Source organism: Loxodonta africana, chromosome X (genome assembly GCF_030014295.1).
Source record: "Loxodonta africana isolate mLoxAfr1 chromosome X, mLoxAfr1.hap2, whole genome shotgun sequence".
Taxonomy (NCBI): Eukaryota; Metazoa; Chordata; class Mammalia; order Proboscidea; family Elephantidae; genus Loxodonta; species Loxodonta africana.
In genome coordinates, this window is record NC_087369.1 from 64,615,904 (window position 1) to 64,635,340 (window position 19,437).

A 19,437-nucleotide genomic window follows, 5' to 3' on the forward strand; every position below is an offset into this window, starting at 1 on the left:
TTGTTTGCTTGATATATTTTTTCCATCCTTTGAGTTTTAGTTTGTGTCTCTAAGTCTAAATGTGTCTCTTGTAGGCAGTTTATAGATAGATTGTGGTTTTTTTTATACATTATGCCACTGTCTATTGGTGCATTTAGTCCATTTATATTCAGCGTAATTATGGGTAGGTATGAGTTTTTTTTTTTATGAGTTTAGTGCTGTCATTTTGATGTCTTTTTTTGTGTCTTGTTGACAATTTCTTTTTCTCACTTAATTTTTTGTGTTGAGTAGTTTATCTTTATATATTGTCTTTTCCTCTTATTCGTCGTAGTTGATTTTGTTTCTGCTGAGTCTCTATTTTTTTCTTGTATTTTATTTTGATGAATAGGATTGTTAGTCTCCTTTGTGGCTATCCTAATATTTACTCCCGTTTTTCTAAGTTTAAACCTAGGTTTTATTTCTTTATATTGCCTTGTCTTTGTCTCCATATGAAAGATCTACATTTCTAGTCCCTTTTTATTGTTTTCATGTTGTCTTGTTTTACCTAATGACATTGCTGTTTCCCTGTTTGGAGCGTTTTTTTTTTTTTTTTAAATCTTGATTTATTTTTGTGATTTCTCTATCTGGGTTGACATCTGATTGCTCTGTCCAGTGTTCTAGTCTTGAGTTGATATCTGATATTGTTGATTTTCTAACCAAAGAACTCCCTTTAGTATTTCTTGTAGTTTTAGTTTGGTTTTTACAAATTCCCTAAAGTTCTGTTTATCTGGAAATGTCTGAATTTCACCTCATATTTGAGAGACAGTTTTGTCAGATATATGATTCTTGGTTGGAATTTTTTTCCTTCAATGCTTTATATAAGTCATCCCACTGCCTTCTTGCCTGCATGGTTTCTGCTGAGTAGTCTGAGGTTATTCTTATTGACTCTCCTTTGTAGGTGACTTTTTGTAGGTGACTTTTTGTTTATCCCTAGCTGCTCTTAAAATTCTTTACCTTTGGTTTTGGCAAGTTTAATTTAAATGTCTTGGTGACTTTCTTTTAAGATCTACCTTATGTGGAGTTTGATGAGCATCTTGGATATCTTGTCATCTCACGATATCAGGAAAGTTTTCTGCCAACAAATCTTCAACAATTCTCTCTGTTCTCCCTCCCTGTTCTTGTACTCCGTTCACTCGTAAGTTATTTCTCTTGATAGAGTCCCACATGATTCTTAGGATTTCTTCCTTTTTTTAAATTTCTTTTGTCTAATTTTTCTTCAAATATATCAGTGCCAAATGCTTTATCTTCAATCTCACCAATTCTGCCTTTCACTTGCTCAATTCTGCTCCTCTGACTTTCTATTGAGTTGTCTAAATCTGTAATTTTATTGTTAATCTTCTGAATTTCTGATTGCTGTCTATGGATGCTTGCAACTTATTAAATTTTTCATTATGTTCTTGTATAACCTTTTTAATTTCTCTACTGCTTTATCTGTGTGTTCCTTGCCTTCTTCTGCGTATTGCCTGATCTCCTTCCTGATCTCATTCCTGATGTCTTGAAGAGTTCTGTATATTCAGCTTTTGTATTCTGCATCTGGTAATTCCAGGAAGGCACCTTCATCCAGAAGATCCCTTCTTTGTTTTGAGAGCTTGTTGAGGTGATCATGATCTGCTTCTTTATGTGATTTGATAGACTGTTTATTTTTGTCTCTGTGCCATCTATAAGTTATTGTATTAGTTTATGCTTGATTACTATATCCTAGCTTCTTGCCATGTTTTGTTATGATATGTCCAAATAGGTTGCTTGAGTGAGCTAGCTTATTTTCGCCTTTGAAGCTCTAACGCTCTGTCATCAGATGGCTAGAGCTGTTACCAGGCACATTAGCCTAGGAGTCCTTTTACTTTTCTTGTGTGGCTTCAGCTCAGGTGTCCAGGTAGTTGGTCAAGTGTTTGGTACAGGCTCTGTCCTACAGTCTTAGAGGGGCAGGGGTGATTGGTGTAGGTGCTGGCAAGTGGTTGCAGCAGGGGATCATGCTCTATCAAGGTAGGGGGCTGACAACCATGCCCTGAGTGTCTGTGAGGAAAGCACGTCCCTGTTCCCTAGAGCACACAGGCGGGTGGGTTCTTCAGACAGACCTTGGGCAACCAATAGTTTTGGTTGTAAGGACTGGGAGGTACCAGTTATCCTTGGACCACTGTCACGGGTGGCTGGGTGACCTGACTGAGCCACCAGTCCTTAGGCCCCTGATATGGGTAGGTGAGGACCCTGTTTAATTGGCAAAGTGGTGTCAAACATCAAATACCCACCTCTCCAACACACAGATGGAACAATTGCAGTCTGCCAACAAGGGCTTATTCTCCTGAAATACGTCCACACATGTCCATGCAGAGGGGAAATTTATTTAAAGACCGTGGACCATTTATGCCTGGACGGGAGCCACTACTGTCCTGAGCTCCCCAGGTTTGTGGATCTGGCAGATTATCTTTTCCCCAATTGTGAAGTTATTCCTTCTCAAAGTACAGGAGATAGGCTCAGGGCACACAACAGTACCTATCTCAGGCCCAGGGAAATCGATAGCCACTGAAGCCGGCTTTGGGGCTGGGGGTGTGGTAAAATATATGCAAGTACTTAGCTTTTGCTGAGAGCGCCATTCTTCTCTGGTTTCAGAGGTGTTAGTAGGCTGCGCAGCTGGCTGTTTCTCCCTGAGGAAACCTCAGCCGAACAATACCACCAGGCCACCGTAGCTTGAGGGTTCCCAGCAATTCAGGTCTGGCAACTTCTCTCCAATTCTGAACTGTCTCTCCCTCCCCTTACCACTCAGTCCATTTTCTAACATTGCCTTTGATGTTCAGGGCTTGTAGCTTGTCATAAATATAATCGTTTCACTTGTTTTTTGGGGTCTTTAAGAGGGTTCACCAGAAGTGTCTGCCTACTCTGCCATCTTGGCCCCACCTCCACATTTCTTTATAAACTAAGTATATATGCCAATTGAACAAGATGTTCCCTAAGACTATGGTCCCCACAGGTCTCAGTCCAGTAATTTGGACCCTCAGAAAGTTTGGATGTGTCTATGGAGCTTCCATGACCTTGCCTTGCCTTGGACCAGTTTTGCTGGCTTTCCCAGTATTGTGTACTGTCTTATCCTTCACCAAATTTACCACTTACCTATTGTCTTAATTTTTTCCCTCCCACTTATCCACTTCCTCATAATCATCAAAAGCTTTTGTGTGTGTGTGTGTAAACCTTCCCATGAGTTTTTATAGTAGTATTCTCTTACAGTATTGTCCTTTTGTGATTGACTTCACTCACCATAATGCCCTCCAGATTCATCCATGTTGTGAGATGCTTCACAGTCATCATTGTTCTTTATTATTGCGTAGTATTCCATTGTGTGTATTACCATATTTGTTTATCCATTCATCTGTTGATGGGCACCTAGGTTGTTTCCATCTTTCTGCAATCGTGAGCAATGCTGTAACTAACATGGGTGTGCTTATGTTTATTCATGTGACGGCTCTTATTTTTCTAGGATATATTCCTAGAAGTGGGATTGCTGGATCATAAGGCACTTCTATTTCTAGCTTTTTAAGGAAGCACCATATCGTTTTTCAAAATGGTTGTACCATTTTGCATTCCCACCAGCAGTGCATAAGCGTTCCAGTCTTCCTGCAGCCTCTCCGTTTTTTTTTTTTGATTCATGAGTTAATGTTGGCCTGAGATGGCATGTCATTATGGTTTTGATTTGCATTTTTCTAATGGCTTTCATTGGAAACTATGGGGCAGTTCTACTCTGTCCTATAGGGTCGCTATGAGTTGGAATCGACTTGACAGCAGTGGGTTTAGTGATCACGAGCACTGCCTCATGTTATCTGTTAGCTGCTTGAATGTCGTCTTTGGTGAAGTGTCTGTTCATATCCTTGGTCTATTTATTAATTGGATTATTTGTCTTTTTGTTGTAGAGGTGTTGGGCTTTCCAGTATATTTTAGAGATCAGACCTTTGTCGGATTTGCCATAGCCAAAAAATATTTTCCCAGTCTGTAGGTTCTCTTTTTACTTTTTTGGTGAAGTCTTTTGATGACCATACGTGTTTAATTTTTAGAAGATTTCCACTATCTAGCTTATTTTCTGGTGTTTGTGTATTATTAGTTATGGTTTGTATCCTGTTAATGCCATGTACTAGGGCCTCTAAAATTGACCCTATTTTCTTCTTCTATGATCTTTATATATTTTGGTTTAATATATGGGTCTTTGATCCATTTTGAATTTTTTGTGTATGTTGCGAGGTATGGATCTTGTTTCATTTATTTTTTTTGCAGATGCACATTCAGTTTTGCCAGCACCATTTGTTAAAAAGACTTTTCCCCATTTGATGGAATTTGGGCCTTTGTCAAAAATCAGGTGACCATAGATAGATCGATTTACATCTGGGTTCTCAATTATGTTCCATTGGTCAATGTGTCTGTCATTGTACCAGTACCAGGCTGTTTTGACTACCATAGCTGTATAGTAGGTTCTGAGGTCAGGTAGTGCAAGGCATTCTACTTTATTCTTCTTCAATAGTGCTTTACTTATCTGGGATCTCTTCCCTTTCCACATAAAGTTAGTGATTAGTCTTTTGGGTTTTCTATGTATAGGAGCATATCATCTGCAAATAGGGACAGTTCTTCTTCTTCCTTACCAATTTGGATGCCCTTTACTTCTTTTTCTTGCCTTATTCCTTTAGCTAGGACTTCCAGCACAATGTTAAATAGGAGTGGTGACAAAGGGCATTCTTATCTTGTTCCTGTTCTCAAGGGGAAGGTTTTCAGTCTCTCTCCATTATGAATGATGTTGGCTGTTGGTTTTGTATAGATGCCTATCATGGGTTGAATTGTGTCCCCCCAAAATATCTGTCAACTTGGCTAGGTCATGATTCCCTTGTATGACTGTCTACCATTTTATCATCTGATGTGATTTCACTATGTGTTGTAAATCCCATCACTATGACGTAATAAGATGGATTAGCAGCAGTTATATTGATATGGTCTACAAGATTAGATAGTGTCTTTAGCCAATCTCTTTTGGGATATAAAAGAGAGAAGCAAGCAGAGAGACATGGGGACCTCATACTATCAAGAAAGCAGCACTGAGAGCAGAGCATGTTTTTTGGACCTGAGGTTCCTGTGCGGAGATGTGCTCAGACCAAGGGAAGACTGATGACGAGGACCTCCCTCCAGAGCCGGCAGAGAGAAAACCTTCCCCTGGAGCTGGCATCCTGAATTTGGACTTCTAGCCTATTGGACTGTTAGCTCCTGAGGATCCAAATGTTCCTTAATGCCTCTGCTTCACTGTTTCATCACTGATCCACCATAAGGCTCCATAGGACACTAAAAGGCAACCATCCAAGGTCACTGTAATGCTTGTGCATCTCCCCTGGTTACCTATCTCCATGCTTTTGCTGGGGAGCCACCAGCCTCCTTCTACCTGGAATGTCTATTTTAACATGGCCCAAATTCTACCCTTTCAAACTCAAAGCCTACTCTGGAAAGGAGAAGTGTTGTGATTGGGGACACATGGGAACTTTCAGGAGTGATAATGTTCTGTATCTTGATGGGGTGTGGGTTACACAAGTATAGACATTTGTCAAAACTCATGAAATTATACTCTTAATATGTGTGCATTGCATTGTATGTATACTTTACCTAAGAAATAATCACAAATATTGAACTCTAGTTAACGACATGCATGCCGAAATGTTTAAGAGCCTGAGTACTGATGTCAGTAACTAATTTTGAAACGCATAAAAAAAATAAGATGGGTCGATGAATGATGGAGGGATGGATGTGTGATAAAGAAGTACAGTGAAATGCTAAGTGTAGAACCTAGATGATATATGGATGTTCACAGTAGAATTATTTTGACTTTTCTGGATTTTTGAAAATGATCATAGTAAAACATTAGGAAAAAAAAAGTGTGGGTTAACATCTCTGGTATTTTCATAGTGACTGCCCTGGCTTAGACATTACATCTTAACTGGAATCATACAATCACCTTTACACTGGTGTCCATGCTAGTTCTTTTCAGTGTTTCCCTTACCCCAAGGATTGCCAGGTAGAACATTCTGGAGCATAAATTCAGCCCCCATGATACGGTTTGTGCTAACCTCTTCAGCTTCATCTCCCAAGACTTGCCACCTTACCCAACTCAAGGGTTTGTAGTTCCACCCACATATACCTGGCTGCTTTATGGCTGTACTTTTGCTTATGCTGTCTCTTTTGCTTAAAATGCTTTATTTCAACTAATCCCTCTGCCTCTCCTTGCCTGGTGAATACTCTGAGATTCAATTCAGGTGTTACTCTTCCCGAAGCCTTTCCTGCTCCTCAGACTGGGTTGGGTCTTTTCTTCATGCTTCCATAGCACCCCGTGCATATTCTTAACATTGTGTTTATCCCAGTATGTTGTACTTAGGTTTCCATGTCTATGTACTATGTACATGCTCCTTGAGGGTCAAAGCCTCCAGTGTCCTGCACAAGGCCTGATGCAAAAGAGTCTTCGATAAACTGCTGTACAATTGGACTGCTGATAATGAACTGGCATAGATACTGTGGCACCTTTCAGCAACTTTCTCATAGATTTGGTTGTACGTCCTACGAAGGAGTTTAAGGCCTACCACCCTTATTGACTCAGCCATCTCCCCATGTCCTTCAAACACCACCTCCCTTGTGAAGCTAACTCAATTTCCTTCTCCAATTCGAAATAATCTCTCCAATTGCTTCAAAGGCTTACTTTTCCTGTACTTCTATTTAAGGTTACAGGACCTACTGGGCAAATTGTGACTAGGTAAAATTAACTACATTTACTAATCACCTTGACTGCCAAACACTGAATTAAGTTCTTTAAAAACACCAGCTACAATTCCTCCCAACAACTCTATAAGGTAGGAATTATATCTTCTTTTGACAGATAATAAAATTGAGGCAAAGGAGTATAAACTAACCAGTTCAAAACCAGAGGTGGAATTAAATTACTGGCCATCTCAACTTCCAGGCACATCCTTTTTCCACCACAGCCCAGTGTGTCCAGGTTGGGCCAGATTCTGGGAATCCTTGAAATTCAGAGGGTTTGATAAACAATGGGAAGCCAACGGATGGTGAAGACAGGACTTTAGGGAGATAAACTTGAAAGCCTGTGTATAATGGAATGGAATGGTACGTGGGGAAGGTTGAACTCCTGACAAGGAAATATAAAATGAGTCTTATTGTCTCTCTTACCACATTCATGGGTGAGTGTTGGCATTACAATGTAATCCTATAGGGAAGTAGATGGCCTGGGAAGGTGAGCTATTTTGAGAGTTGAAGGCTGAAAGGGGGCTAGAGTCTACTGTCTCTTGGGTTGTACGAGTGGCTGACCCCATGGCTCTGCCTCCTGGAAACAGCCCGAAATTTCTGCCCTTTAAAAGAAAGATCAGAGTTGACTAGAGTTGGGTGAAGGCTTCCTTAGGGAAAGTGACATTCAATGAGGCATTAGAAGATAATGATGCCCTCCCCATCTCTGGTTCATACAGTGCCCCCTGGAGTAATTTCCTCACTGGTCTTCCTGGCTTCAGTGTCCACCCACCCCTCCACAGTCCAAGATTGCCAAAGGGATTTTTTTTAAAGCAAGTTGGATCATTCCATTGTCTGCTTAAAACCTTTTAATGGTTCCTTTTCTTCATGGGATAAAGTCCAGCCTTTTCACAAACATCATAATTACATATTCTGCATTAGCTAGAGTTTTTAAAATAAGTATTATTCCTAAAAGCTAATCAATTACGATCATATGCCTTATCAAATTACATATTCTAAGAGTCTGTATATGTTTACCCCAGGTGAAAGTCAAAGCTCCAGTTATAGTAAATTGCTTGCCTTTCTCTATATGCACATGCTTTTTTACACCTCTGTTGTATTCATGTTATTGCCTTGGCTTGGAATATTCTTCCCACCATTCTCTGCTTGACTGGCTAATTACTTCTCATTCTTCAGCTCAGGCATCACCCCTGACAGGAAGCCTTCCCTGGACTACCTGCTTCCCTGCCTAGCACTGTGCACTCATTTCTATCATTGTGATGTACCATAATGATGTTCTTCTCCTCCACTTAACTTACTGGAGGGCAAGGGTCATTTCAGTCAACTTGGTGTGAATAGAGTCCTGATGGACATGGAGGGGCCCATGCAGTTGAGCCAGGGGCAACATAAGCAAACGGAAATGGGGATCTGTACTCAGGACAAGTCAGGGCTAGAAGATTCAGTTTGAGAATCAAAAGAATCCAGACAGGTTAGAGATGATCAACATTTCAGAGGGCCTCATAGTGGAGATAATTCCATCTGGCAAATATAGAAACTGAGAGCCAGACAATTAATGTCTCCCAGATTACTTGGTTAGTCATTGAAAAGGTGGGCTCTTAGCAACCAGTCCAGTATACTTTTCCACTCTACGCCAGAATGAGGGAACTCTGAGGTTGGGTGTCCTGTTCCCTTCCCAATTTTTAGACAGGAGCCTCTGGTCTGCCGGCACCTCCTGCCTGGACTGAGGAGTAAGTAAGGTGACTGAGATGTTAGCTTATCCTCTAATCTGAGGCCTTGGCCTCTCACTAGAGAGTGTGGGGTGGGAGTTGGGGACAAAGAGAACCAAGCCCATCATTACTGAAAGGGCTCTGACCTCCCTCTTCCTCTTTCCTGTTGCCTTTCTACCAGGAGATACAGTTCCCAATCAATATCCTGGATTTTGTGAGCCTTTTCTATTAAAAAAGACATCACCTTACTGGCAGGAATCCTGCCTAATACCAAGATTTAGATTGTGAGAGCTGGAGGAAGTCATTTAACCACTAGGTGCCAAATTCAGACAGCCTCACCACAGAAGAATCTCCAGGAAGGAGAAATCCTGGTTAAGTTTAAACTCCTTTTACAGTTGAACCTCAGCCAGCAAGCTGCCTGCCGTGGGTCAGAGTCAGGGTGTAGGTGACTTAGGAACTGAGGCTCCCAACATCATCCCAGGGGCTCTCCTCAGGACACAATTTTCACTTTGCACACAATAGGTGCTCAGTAAACATCTGTTGGATGATCGTGCCCCAAAAGATTTTCTAACACAGTGAACTTGGGAAAGAATGAGCTTTGGGGTTAGGCAGAATCCAGCTGTGGAAGATCACTATCAAGTTTCAGTCTCTTCATCTGTAAAATAGGGCTAGTATCTACTACATTGGGTTGTCAGTCAGGATAAAATGAGATATCCGAAGTAAACCCCTAGCCCAATGCCTGACACACAAAAGGCACTTAATATATGGTAACGGTTATCAGTGATAGGTGGCAGATCAGAGTGATAAGAACACAGACTCTGGAACCAGGCTGGTTCCACAACTTACTACATGTGTGATCCTGGAAGGTTATTCTGTTTCTTAATTAGTAGGATGAGGATGTTCATGAGGATGAAATAAGTCAATATACATAAAGCACTTAGAGCAGTGCCTGGCACTGGGAAGAGTTAGGTATTAGCTCTGACAATTATATTCTATCCTTGCACTGGCCCCAAGCACAGTAATGAAGTCCAAATTATACCACAAGTGCTTGGAGTAGTATGTCAGAGAAAGAGAGAAAAAACAAAAAAACACATTTGCAGAAAGAGGACAATAGGTGGAGTCATTAAAAACAGCCTGTGGAAGCTATGGAAAGCCCTCCCAAGGAACCTGTCAGGTCCCTTTGAATTGTTGTACCCTTTCTTTTTGGTCCACTGCAATTCTGATTGCCTGTTTTGGGTGTGTGGATGTGTTCCTTCTGAAGGCAGGGATCCTGTTCCGTCTCCACCCCAGGCACAAGGTTGGGCACCAGAGAAGTGTCCAAGGACAACTTGCTGAGTTGATGGTAGGGAGGGAGAGACAGACAGAGAATGTGCAAAGACAAGAAGGCACTCCTGGACTCCACTTCTCACCATCACCACCACCGCCACCACCACCACCAAAAAAAGACCAAGCAAAGCAATTGCTAAGATAAATCACTTTTATCTCTATAGGAAAGGGAGGATCTAAAAAAAATATAAATTACATTAGTAACACAACATAAGAAAAAAGCAGGGGGGAAAAAAACCAACAGAGAAGTCTGGATGATGCTACTCTAACCTGTTTATAAAAAGGTCCTGCATCAGAAATTCACAATTCTACCCACTTCTAAAAATATATTTAGACATGTACAGAAGCGGTGGGCTTGTTTTTTAAATTGTTTGCTTTTTTTTTTGTAAAAAATATATTAAAGGTGAATAGAAATCCTCTCTCCCTTTCCCCTATCCCAGCTCTCTGCTAGGGAGTGGAGACCAGAGATAACTCTCTTACCATGTTCTAAACCTTGGTTACTATCACCCCCAACCCCTCCCCAACTCACTTCAAACACTTAGAACATGAAACAAAAAAAGCACACTAGTCTCTTTGGAAAAGTGTAACTCTGAGGGTAAACTTGCTTTTCATTTGAAACAACACAAAACAACAAACAAGAAATTATGAGAACCCAACCAAACTAAACAAAACCCAGTCAAATGGAGGTTGGGCTTCAGCTCCACAGAAACTTCTAACAAAGAAACAATGGGCAAGAGGTCTGGGACCAGGGGGATTTGCTAGTAATTAGCTGCCTTTGAAAGATCAAGAGGGGTGTTAATGGGCAGAAGGGCTGGAGACCTGGTCTTGGTTACAGCAGTCAGGACCTAGTGGGGCAGATGCCTTCACAGGGACACAGGCCTCCCCTTCCCTCCCCCTCACTACCCTCTGCTGCCTTCAAATCCCTAAGATAAGCAAAGCTGGGTAGAAATAGAGGGGAGGGAGTAGGGGCTTCATGTGCTGGGGGGAGGTAGCCAGGCATTTTGCCTTTGGTGTGACTAGATGGAGGAATGCTTGGCCCCTGGGGTCCCCAATGTAGAAAAAGCTAATGGGGCTGAGGGACCCCTGATTCCAAGGAAGGGGAGTAGAGGCAGGACTGTGGAGAAAAGAAAGACAAACTGGAGAAACAAAGAAGACAAGGGAAGCCTCACATATTCCCTGTGGCCTGCATGGTTAAATTCCCCAGAAGCACTGGGCAAGTTGGAGTGAGGTTATAGTGGGGGGGGGGGGGGTAGAGGGCAAAGATACACTCCACTTGGGCAGTGGCAAAAAGGAAAGAAGAGGGGGTTTTCCATCAAGTGCAGATTGCCAGTGAGGCAAAACAGGTAGGAGGCAGGGAGGTGGGGTGGGAGAGGGAAGAGGACAATGGAGAGGATCCACAAAGGGAAGAAGAGGAGAAGGGGAGGATCAGATTATCCGCTCCTTCACAGAGGGACGTCTCTTCTACTAGGCTTGGGCTCATGAGTGGCCCATCTGAACTCTGCTTGAGCGCTGACCTGACGTCTGGAAGTGCAAAGGCCCAGGAGTGAAGATGTGAGTCCTGAAGTCTTCTTCAGACCAAGACCTCAGGTGGGGAAAGAAGTAGGGAGGTTTCCAATGGTGGACCCAGGGGTGAGCTGTCCCACCACAACCCCTCCAGAAGGTCTAGGCTGTGCTCAGTGATACAGGTGAAGGGAGCAGGCCATAAGGCCAGGGTTATCTGCTTCAGTCACAGGTGCTTTCAGGTTTCTGGGAGATGGCTTTTCACCTGCTGGGGTCCAGCCACAGCCATGTGGATAATGTTCTGCAGGACCTCAAAGTCCAGGCAAATCCCTGGAGCTCACCCTGGGACAAGGGGCTTCACCTGTAGCCACCTAAAAGCAGCTTCCTCCAATAGGCTGCAAAGTCATGGTCAAAGGCATGGGCATCTGTCCTCTCCCCACCTTGAGAAGTGACAGGAATCTCCCTTCTTCTCAAGGATGAGTGAAGTCAGCCCATGTCCTTTCTATGCCATCTCTGAAAACGGCCCACAGTGGGGCAGTAAGAACACTCTGGGCCTGCCTCTTTATTTCCATGAAGCATTTGGCATGAGGGAGCAGAGGCTAGACCCTTCTCCACAAGTGTGGAGGTGGGGCACGTCCACTAGACTGGGAGAAAGAAGGGGAAGGAACAGTGGACAGAAATAGGCAGGCTTCTGGAGACAGGACTGGAACTGCAGAAAGTGTCAAGTGCTGGGCCTCCCACTTCATGACCAGGGAAATACCGAGGGACCCAGGCTCTCTTCATGCTGCCTTCTGGCTCTGGGGCAGGGTGGCGAGAGTAAAGGGCAGACAAGGCAAGTAAAAGGAAAATGGGTTGGAGCAGCAGCAAAGAGGGCTCTTGTCAGCTGGACGCCATGCCCATTTACCTGCTACTCAGGGGAACGGAGAAGGCAGGCAGGATGCTTTAGTGGAAGTGGGGAAAAGAGTTGGGAGAAGTTGGTGGAGGGGTCCATGGGGGAGTCCATGCCTTTGGTCAGTCCCAGGAAAGCAGGACAATGCACCTCAGCACCTTGTCTGGGGCAGACAGGATCCAGGAGTGCCCCAAAAGTCGACAATGGAGAAGGTAATGGGGGTGAAGGGGTGGGGGAAGGAGTATAGGGGGGGCTCACAGAAGGAGTTTGCCATTTCTGTGGATTTTCAGGATACGGCCGAGTCTCTGCTTTGCTGTGGCCAGGCCCTTTTTGGGACGCTTTCCTGTAGGGGAAGGGAGAGGTAAGCAAGGTCCCCCCACAGCTTGGGCAAGGGCTTCAGCATCAACTTTGCCAATGGTCCTCAGGCCACCTCCCTTCTCTTTTCCTCTGCCCAGTAAGTCTCCCCATCCTAAGGCCTGGCTTCCAGCCCACCGTAAGCAAGAAGTTCTTGTTAACTACTTACATTCAACATTACATGCCTTTGCTCTTTTTCCTATGACCTCCTGCAGCAGCTATGAACTACCTGTGCTCTGGTTACAATCTGTCCAGTTCCTTTCCCCCACTGCTTTGGTCTCAATCATTTTGCCTCCTTAATTCTGCAGGGAGGTGATTGTGCTACTGTGTCCTCTTATCCTGACCACCAGGATTGGACACGCACCTAGTTAGTGACTGTAGCTCAGTATATTTGAATTTGTTATCCCCAGGGCCTTGTTTCATTAGAAATCCCTGTCCCCATCACTCTAATGTCATACCAAACTCACCCTCCTTGAGCTGAGCACTCTAGGGACTGGGCTTTGAGGGCCAAAGTGAGGAAAAGAAGGGGCTTGACTCCCCTCTCTCTTGCCTCTTCCTCTTTCCTCATATCAAATCACCTCCCATGTCCTTTTTGACTTCTTTCATATTTGATTAATTTTTTTCTCTACCTCTCTACTTCCTCTGCCAGAGCCCCAGCCCCTCTTTATTCCTTCCTGAATCTGTGTATTTGTCTCCTCCCTAGATTTCCCATATACAGTCCACCCTCCACTCTGGCCACCAGAAGAATCTTTCTAAACCCAAACCTGATCTCTCTGCTTAACACCATTCAATGCTACAACACCATTACCTCTGGGATCAAGTCCATGCTTCTTAGATTAACCCTCAGTGTCCCTCCCTGGTGTTCTCATTTATCAAAGAACTTAGAGGTTGGAGTAGGTGGCCCTAAGATCCTTCTCACTTCTACAACCATACGGTAGTTGTACCTTGTCCTGACTGATTGCTCTGGGAGCCAATTGAAGGGCGCCGCTGGGTCAAGAAGACACCGGGGGCCATGGGTGTAGTGCTGCGGTTTGCCTGGGCCATGCCAAAGGCATTGGGACGAGCAGTATACTCATGGTCAGCAAGGCTTCCTGACAGGGCCTCTTGTTTAGGCTCAGGAGGTGGCAGGGGGTTGAAAAGCTGGGGTGTAGTGGCCAGAGGAGGGGCTGGTGTTGCCAGGTTGAGATTGGAGTCTTGAGGGCGAGGTTGTTCTACCTCCTTCAGCAAAGGTTTCTTCTTGACATATTTCTTCTTTTGGGTCTTCTGCAGCTCCTGAAACACAAGCCAAGTGGGAGGGGAGAGTTCAGGAGTGGAAAAAAGAAAAGAAAATTTCCCAGAAAGGGAACTGGATAATGGACACCCCCTCAGTCTAGCCTGAACGTACACACAACACAGAGGCCTTCCAATATCCAAGGTTATCTCTTTGGTAAATGAGTTAGGAAATTTGGGTTTCGGTCCTAGCATTGCCACTAATGAGGTAGACCATGGACACTTCTATTAATAATAGCTAAATTTATGCCAGCAGCTAAGGTACTTTATCTCATTTAATTCTCCTAACAGCCTTGAGAAAGAAAAATCCTCATTTTACAGATGAGAAAACTGAGGTGCAGGGATATTAAGGAACTTGAGCCTAAAGCTTCACATCTGAAAAGTAGTTTGAGTCCAGTATTCAGCCCAGGTCTACTCAACACAGAACCTATAAACTTCAAGATGGAAGACCTAAGAATAGAAAAAAATATTAACTTTGCAATGAGATAAATCTAAGTTTAAATCCAGGCTTGTGACTTCCTAAATTGTGTGACCTTGGTCAAGTTACTAACCTTTCTGAATCGCAGTTGCCTCATCTGTAAAATGGGGAAAATAATATCTGTTTTTCAGGGTTGTTGGAAAGATTAAATTAAAAAAATGTAAAAACACACAGCACTAAGTAGGAGGAACTCAACAAGTGGTAAATTATTATTTTTAGTTTCATCTCTTATAATGGCTTCTCTTCCTTTTGCTGGTCTTTTTAACAGAGGACTTAACAATCCTCCAGGTCACTGGGTCTTAAAACCTCAATTTTGGATGAGAGGGATGAATAAGGAGCTGTGTCACTTCTCCCAGTGTCTTAGATTCCATCCATCCATTGCTTTATGGCTCTACTATCCACTGCATAGTGGGTACCTGTATAGTGGGCATCTGGAGCCCTGAGAACCTGGAAAAGGTGGTGCTGAGAGCATGTGAACGACTTCACCTTCTGAAATGCTACACAGCCACACAGACCAACACAATGGTTACATTTCTTTGCCTTCTCTTGGCAACACAGGCCTACTCCTGCCACTCGGAAGATCTGACAGGCTGTGGCTACCATAGGAATTTCTGGGGGACAAGAATAATAATATTAGCAATACATGCCAGGCACTGTTCTATATTTACTCATTTAATACTTATAAGAACCTGAAAAGTAAGAACTATAATCCCATTTTAAGGATAAAGAAAACTGTGGCACAGAGAGGTTAAGTCTTTTCCCCAAGGTTAGGGGACCAATAAGTGGCCAAGCCAGGATTTAGACCCAAGCCACCTAGCTTCAGATCTCTGCTCTCAGCCACACTGCTATTCCACCCATTCCAGGAATTGCATTTCTGCTCCCATTTCTCTCATCCTAATCCAGAAATTATCTCTTCACATCTAGATCACTTAGCCTAAGTTTTTCTTCCTTTGCCACCAATCTCTTTCTCATCCAGACACCCTCACAGAAGATTAGACTGTCTTATGACTAGACCACTTTTATCTTGCCAATTTCTTTACTCAAAAAACTGTTAGCAGGTTTCTACCCAAGTTCAAGCTCCTGACCTGGTGTGTATATCCTTCCAGTCTGCCCACTTACGCCTAGCCAACCCATGATGATAATGATGAAAGGCTAACATAGCTAACATGTCTAAGGTACTTGCTCTGTGCCAAGTACTGTTCTAAAAGCTTTTACATGTATTACCTCATTTAATCTTCATACAAAATCTATGAGGAAATTGAGGCACAGAGATGTTAAGTAACTTGCCCAAGTGGCAGAGGCAGGATTCAAGCCCAAGTAGGCTAGCTCCAGAATTCATGCTTTTAACCACTATTTATCTTACCCCATTCCCCAACATGAAGCTTCCAATCTAGAAATATCTGATTATTCATTCATTCACTCACTCCAACACTAAGTAGATACGTGTGCTTAGCATAATGGGAATACCAAGTTGACTTAGATATATCCCCACCCCAGGGGCACTTAAGAGTTTAATAAGGGTCACAGAAAAGTATATTTATGATTGTAAGTACCATGAGAGAATGCTATGGAAGCACAGAAGGAGGCTACTGAAATAAATTGGTAATAGGTGTTGTGAAGGGATGTTAGGTAAGATGTCTGAAGGAACATGATGCCCAATGGGCAGAAGCTTGTGTAAAGGGACAGAGGCATAAAACAATCTGATATGATGACTGAACTATGAGTACCATGCATATTACATGAGTACCACAATGCAGTATGGTTGTAAAGTGCATCTATGAAGGGCTGGCAGGCAAGAGAGGAGAGGTAACTAAGACCAAATCAAGAGGACCTTGGGTGCTATATCAAGGAGCCCCTTTTTCCTGGAATGCCTCCTTGTTCCCTACCAGAAGCTTAGCCTACAAAACCCCTCCCCAATTTCAAAACCTCTTCATTGAGGTAATTCCAAACAGAAGTGAGGTCCTTAAAAGGCACTAACAGTAGTTTTCACACCTTTCATTCATTTATCTGTTTATTTAAAGCAGTAGAACCCCTTTTATCAAATCACATCTTACATATACATCTTGCATATACGCAACACAGAGAAGTTCTGGTCAAAGAAGGGCTGTTTTGCCAGCTTGGTTTCTGCTGGCTCCCAATGATAGCCTCTGAGACATTTCTAAGCAACTCTAGAGCTCCACAGAACATCATATGAAAAACAAGTCTATTAAATTTTATTAAAATAGGATTTACTTAATTCTATAAACATTTAACTATTTCATTTTATTAAAATAGCAAGTAACATGAAATTTGAGGTTAGAGGATATGAGTTTGAATCTTGTCTCCTCCATTTACTGGCTGTATTATCCTGGACTAGTCACTTAAAGAGAGTCTCATTTTCTTCACCTGTAAAATGATGAAAATACCACCCATTGAACGGGGCTATTGGGCATGTTACATGAGACATTGTAAATGGAAGCACCTAGCATACAGCAGATATTCAATAAATGCTCTAAGCTGCAGGATATGATATGAGGAGCTAAGGGGATATTGATAAGGGAAGAATTAGAAGATTCATCTCCAACTGCTCCCAGAGTCATTGAGCACATTACACAGGTTAAAGAACGCTGTAAACTGTAATGTTTGGGGGTGAACTTGATTCTAGTGAAGATGGCCCTTTAGGACAAAAAGTAGCGGTGGAGTTTTCTTAGGAAGCAGGGGATGAAGATCAAGGCAATAGTATTTGGTAAAGAAAACAAGAAAAACCTCTTTCCAATATACCAAATTACAGTACTAGTCGGTGGCTGAGACCTTGAGTGTACTCAGCTGAGTCACCTTCTTGAGGTGTCATTGAGGGTAAAGGCTCTCACCCAAGGACAGACTTGGCCCTTCCCAACTGAGAGGTTTTTACATATCCAGGAAGGCAAGTGATATTAGCAAGGGTCTTTCCCTGGCCCCGTATTTTCTTTCATACCAAATATGTAACCAGTGGAAGCAGTATGTTAATAAGTTGGGGTGTGAAGTATATAGGAGGGGATTGGGACTCTACCACGGATAAAGATCAAAGGTTACCCACTACCCAGTAAGACAACAGTGGGATCCTATCAGCCTGAAGGTCTGAGTTTTGAGGCTTTAAGTCAAACAGGAATAAGTAGCAGGACCATTGCCTGGGGTGTCAGCACCTACCTGCTGGGCCAACTTTGCAGCTGCTGCAGCCAAGCCTGTCTCAATGGAGGCTACCCGGGTCCCCTCACGCACAGGGCGGTCCTGTTTTGGTAGGGTTGGGGTCACACGGGCTGCAGGAGAAACAGGATGAAAAGGTGTCACTCTCTTGAGTATAGCTGAAAAAATGTATCTGAATGTCAATCATGTCCCACACCTCCCAGCTCCCCAAAAGGTGGTTTGATTGGTCTTCATGGTTCTAGTTTTTTATAAAGACAGATTTTGCTTTCTGTAGGTAAGAAGCTAATCCACAAATGACAAAAACACACAAAGCACACACTGATGAAAGCATCGAAGGTATCCTCCCTGAACTGGCATTGAAGGTTATCCATGTTCTGGCTCCTGATCTACCTACCCCCCTCCCCCGCCCACAACTTATTTCTACACCCACAACCACAGCCTCTCCAGACAGCATGGCTTCCTTATTACACTTCCAAAATATGTACAGCTGTGTCTTTACCCTCACTATCCACACTGCCTGGAGTGCACTCTTGCTTTTTGTTTACCTATTCAAAACCTGCCCATCCTTTAAAGGTAAGCTGAAATCATTCTCCCATGTAAAACCTCTGGAACCTCTCCAGCACACATGATCTCTCTGTCCCCTAAACTTATGATCTGTACAAGTCACTTGATACATACCACGTACAACCCTGTCTCGTTCCCGATTATTGATGCATGTTATTTTGTCCACCAATCACGCTATGAGCTCCTGAAGAAGACTGTCTTCTCTTATAACTCCCTTATACTGCTTTAACAACCCTGAATCAAGAAATAGTGAAAGTCCTACCTGGGCAAGAAAAAGAAAGGGCATCCAAATGGGAAATGAAGAAGTAAAACTACCCCTACTCGCAGATATGATGCTATACATATGGAACCCCAAAGATTCCACACCGTTGTCCTTCTGCAGCAAAGATCCGAAAAACTAAGTAAAACAGATACAAACGTAAGTCCTAGAACCCTAAGCATCAAATGAAGGGATAAAGAACTCAATCAAGCACTGAATGGAATAAGAAACTGACAGAGAACAGAGAACAAAGAGAGCTACAGAGTGGAGGTCCCCTACCAGCTAATGTGGCATGGACTCACCATCTCGGACCCCTCAGCCACCAAGAACAATGGAAAGGGAGTACAGGAAGGCAACTTCGCAGAGCTCCCAGCAGGAGACAGAGCACCCAGTAACCAGAGATACATGCTTTCCCAACCCCACCCTTCTTCCCCCTGCGCAGCTTCTGCTGCTTTCCTGCAAGCCGTGGTCGCTTGGCCAGAGAGATGTCAGTTCCATGCTGCTTAGATTTGCTCAGCCCGCACCAGCTGGCTCCTTCAGTGCCATCTTTGGTTGTTGTTGTTTTGGCTTCTTTTTGTTTCTTCTCTCTCTCTCACCTCCTTCCTTTCCTTTCTCCTGTCCAGCTGGCACCATGTGCCATCTCTGCTCCCAAGCCCCACACTGTGGGCCCCAGGACGTGCTGCAAATACCCATTCCTGCCCCTTCCCATACGCTGGACCTACCCTGCTGCACCATAGGTGAGCGACTGTGAGAAGTATCATGCCCACAGGCGAGCAAACAAGAACGTCCAGCCTGCATGCCCAGAAATAACCAAATAATACAAAAAAGCAGGACAGAACAACCAAATCTACAATTAATAAATGAAGAAAATAATTACTGACTGTCTTGAAGACAGCAGACAATATCAAAACATAAAAAAAAAGAGACAGGATGGCTCCAAAATGAGTCCAATATAAAATACCAGATGACCTTTGGATAGAAGAAAAAAAAATTTTTTTTTTTTTTGGAATTACCTGATAGGGAATACAAAGCTCTAATATTCAGGGCTCTCCAAAAGACGATGGAAAAAAATAGACAAAATCATGGAAAATACAGGAAAATCATAGAAAACACAAACAAAAGAATGGAACAATTCAGGAAAATAATA

General features: G+C 43.2%; 1 protein-coding gene across 3 annotated transcripts in view; it reads right to left on the reverse strand.

The window, feature by feature from the left end:
* Nucleotides 1-555: 555 nt before the first annotated feature.
* PHF8 (PHD finger protein 8) overlaps nt 556-19,437 on the reverse strand; it is a 129,763-nt gene continuing 110,881 nt past the window's right edge. For all 3 annotated transcript variants that reach the window (XM_064278354.1, XM_064278352.1, XM_064278353.1), the window contains 3 exons: nt 17,471-17,580; nt 13,503-13,830; nt 556-12,547 (listed from right to left, as the gene is read on the reverse strand). In XM_064278354.1, coding sequence (XP_064134424.1) covers nt 12,459-12,547; nt 13,503-13,830; nt 17,471-17,580 — 527 coding nt within the window. In that variant the 3' untranslated portion in view covers nt 556-12,458. The remainder of the gene's footprint in view (nt 12,548-13,502; nt 13,831-17,470; nt 17,581-19,437) is intronic.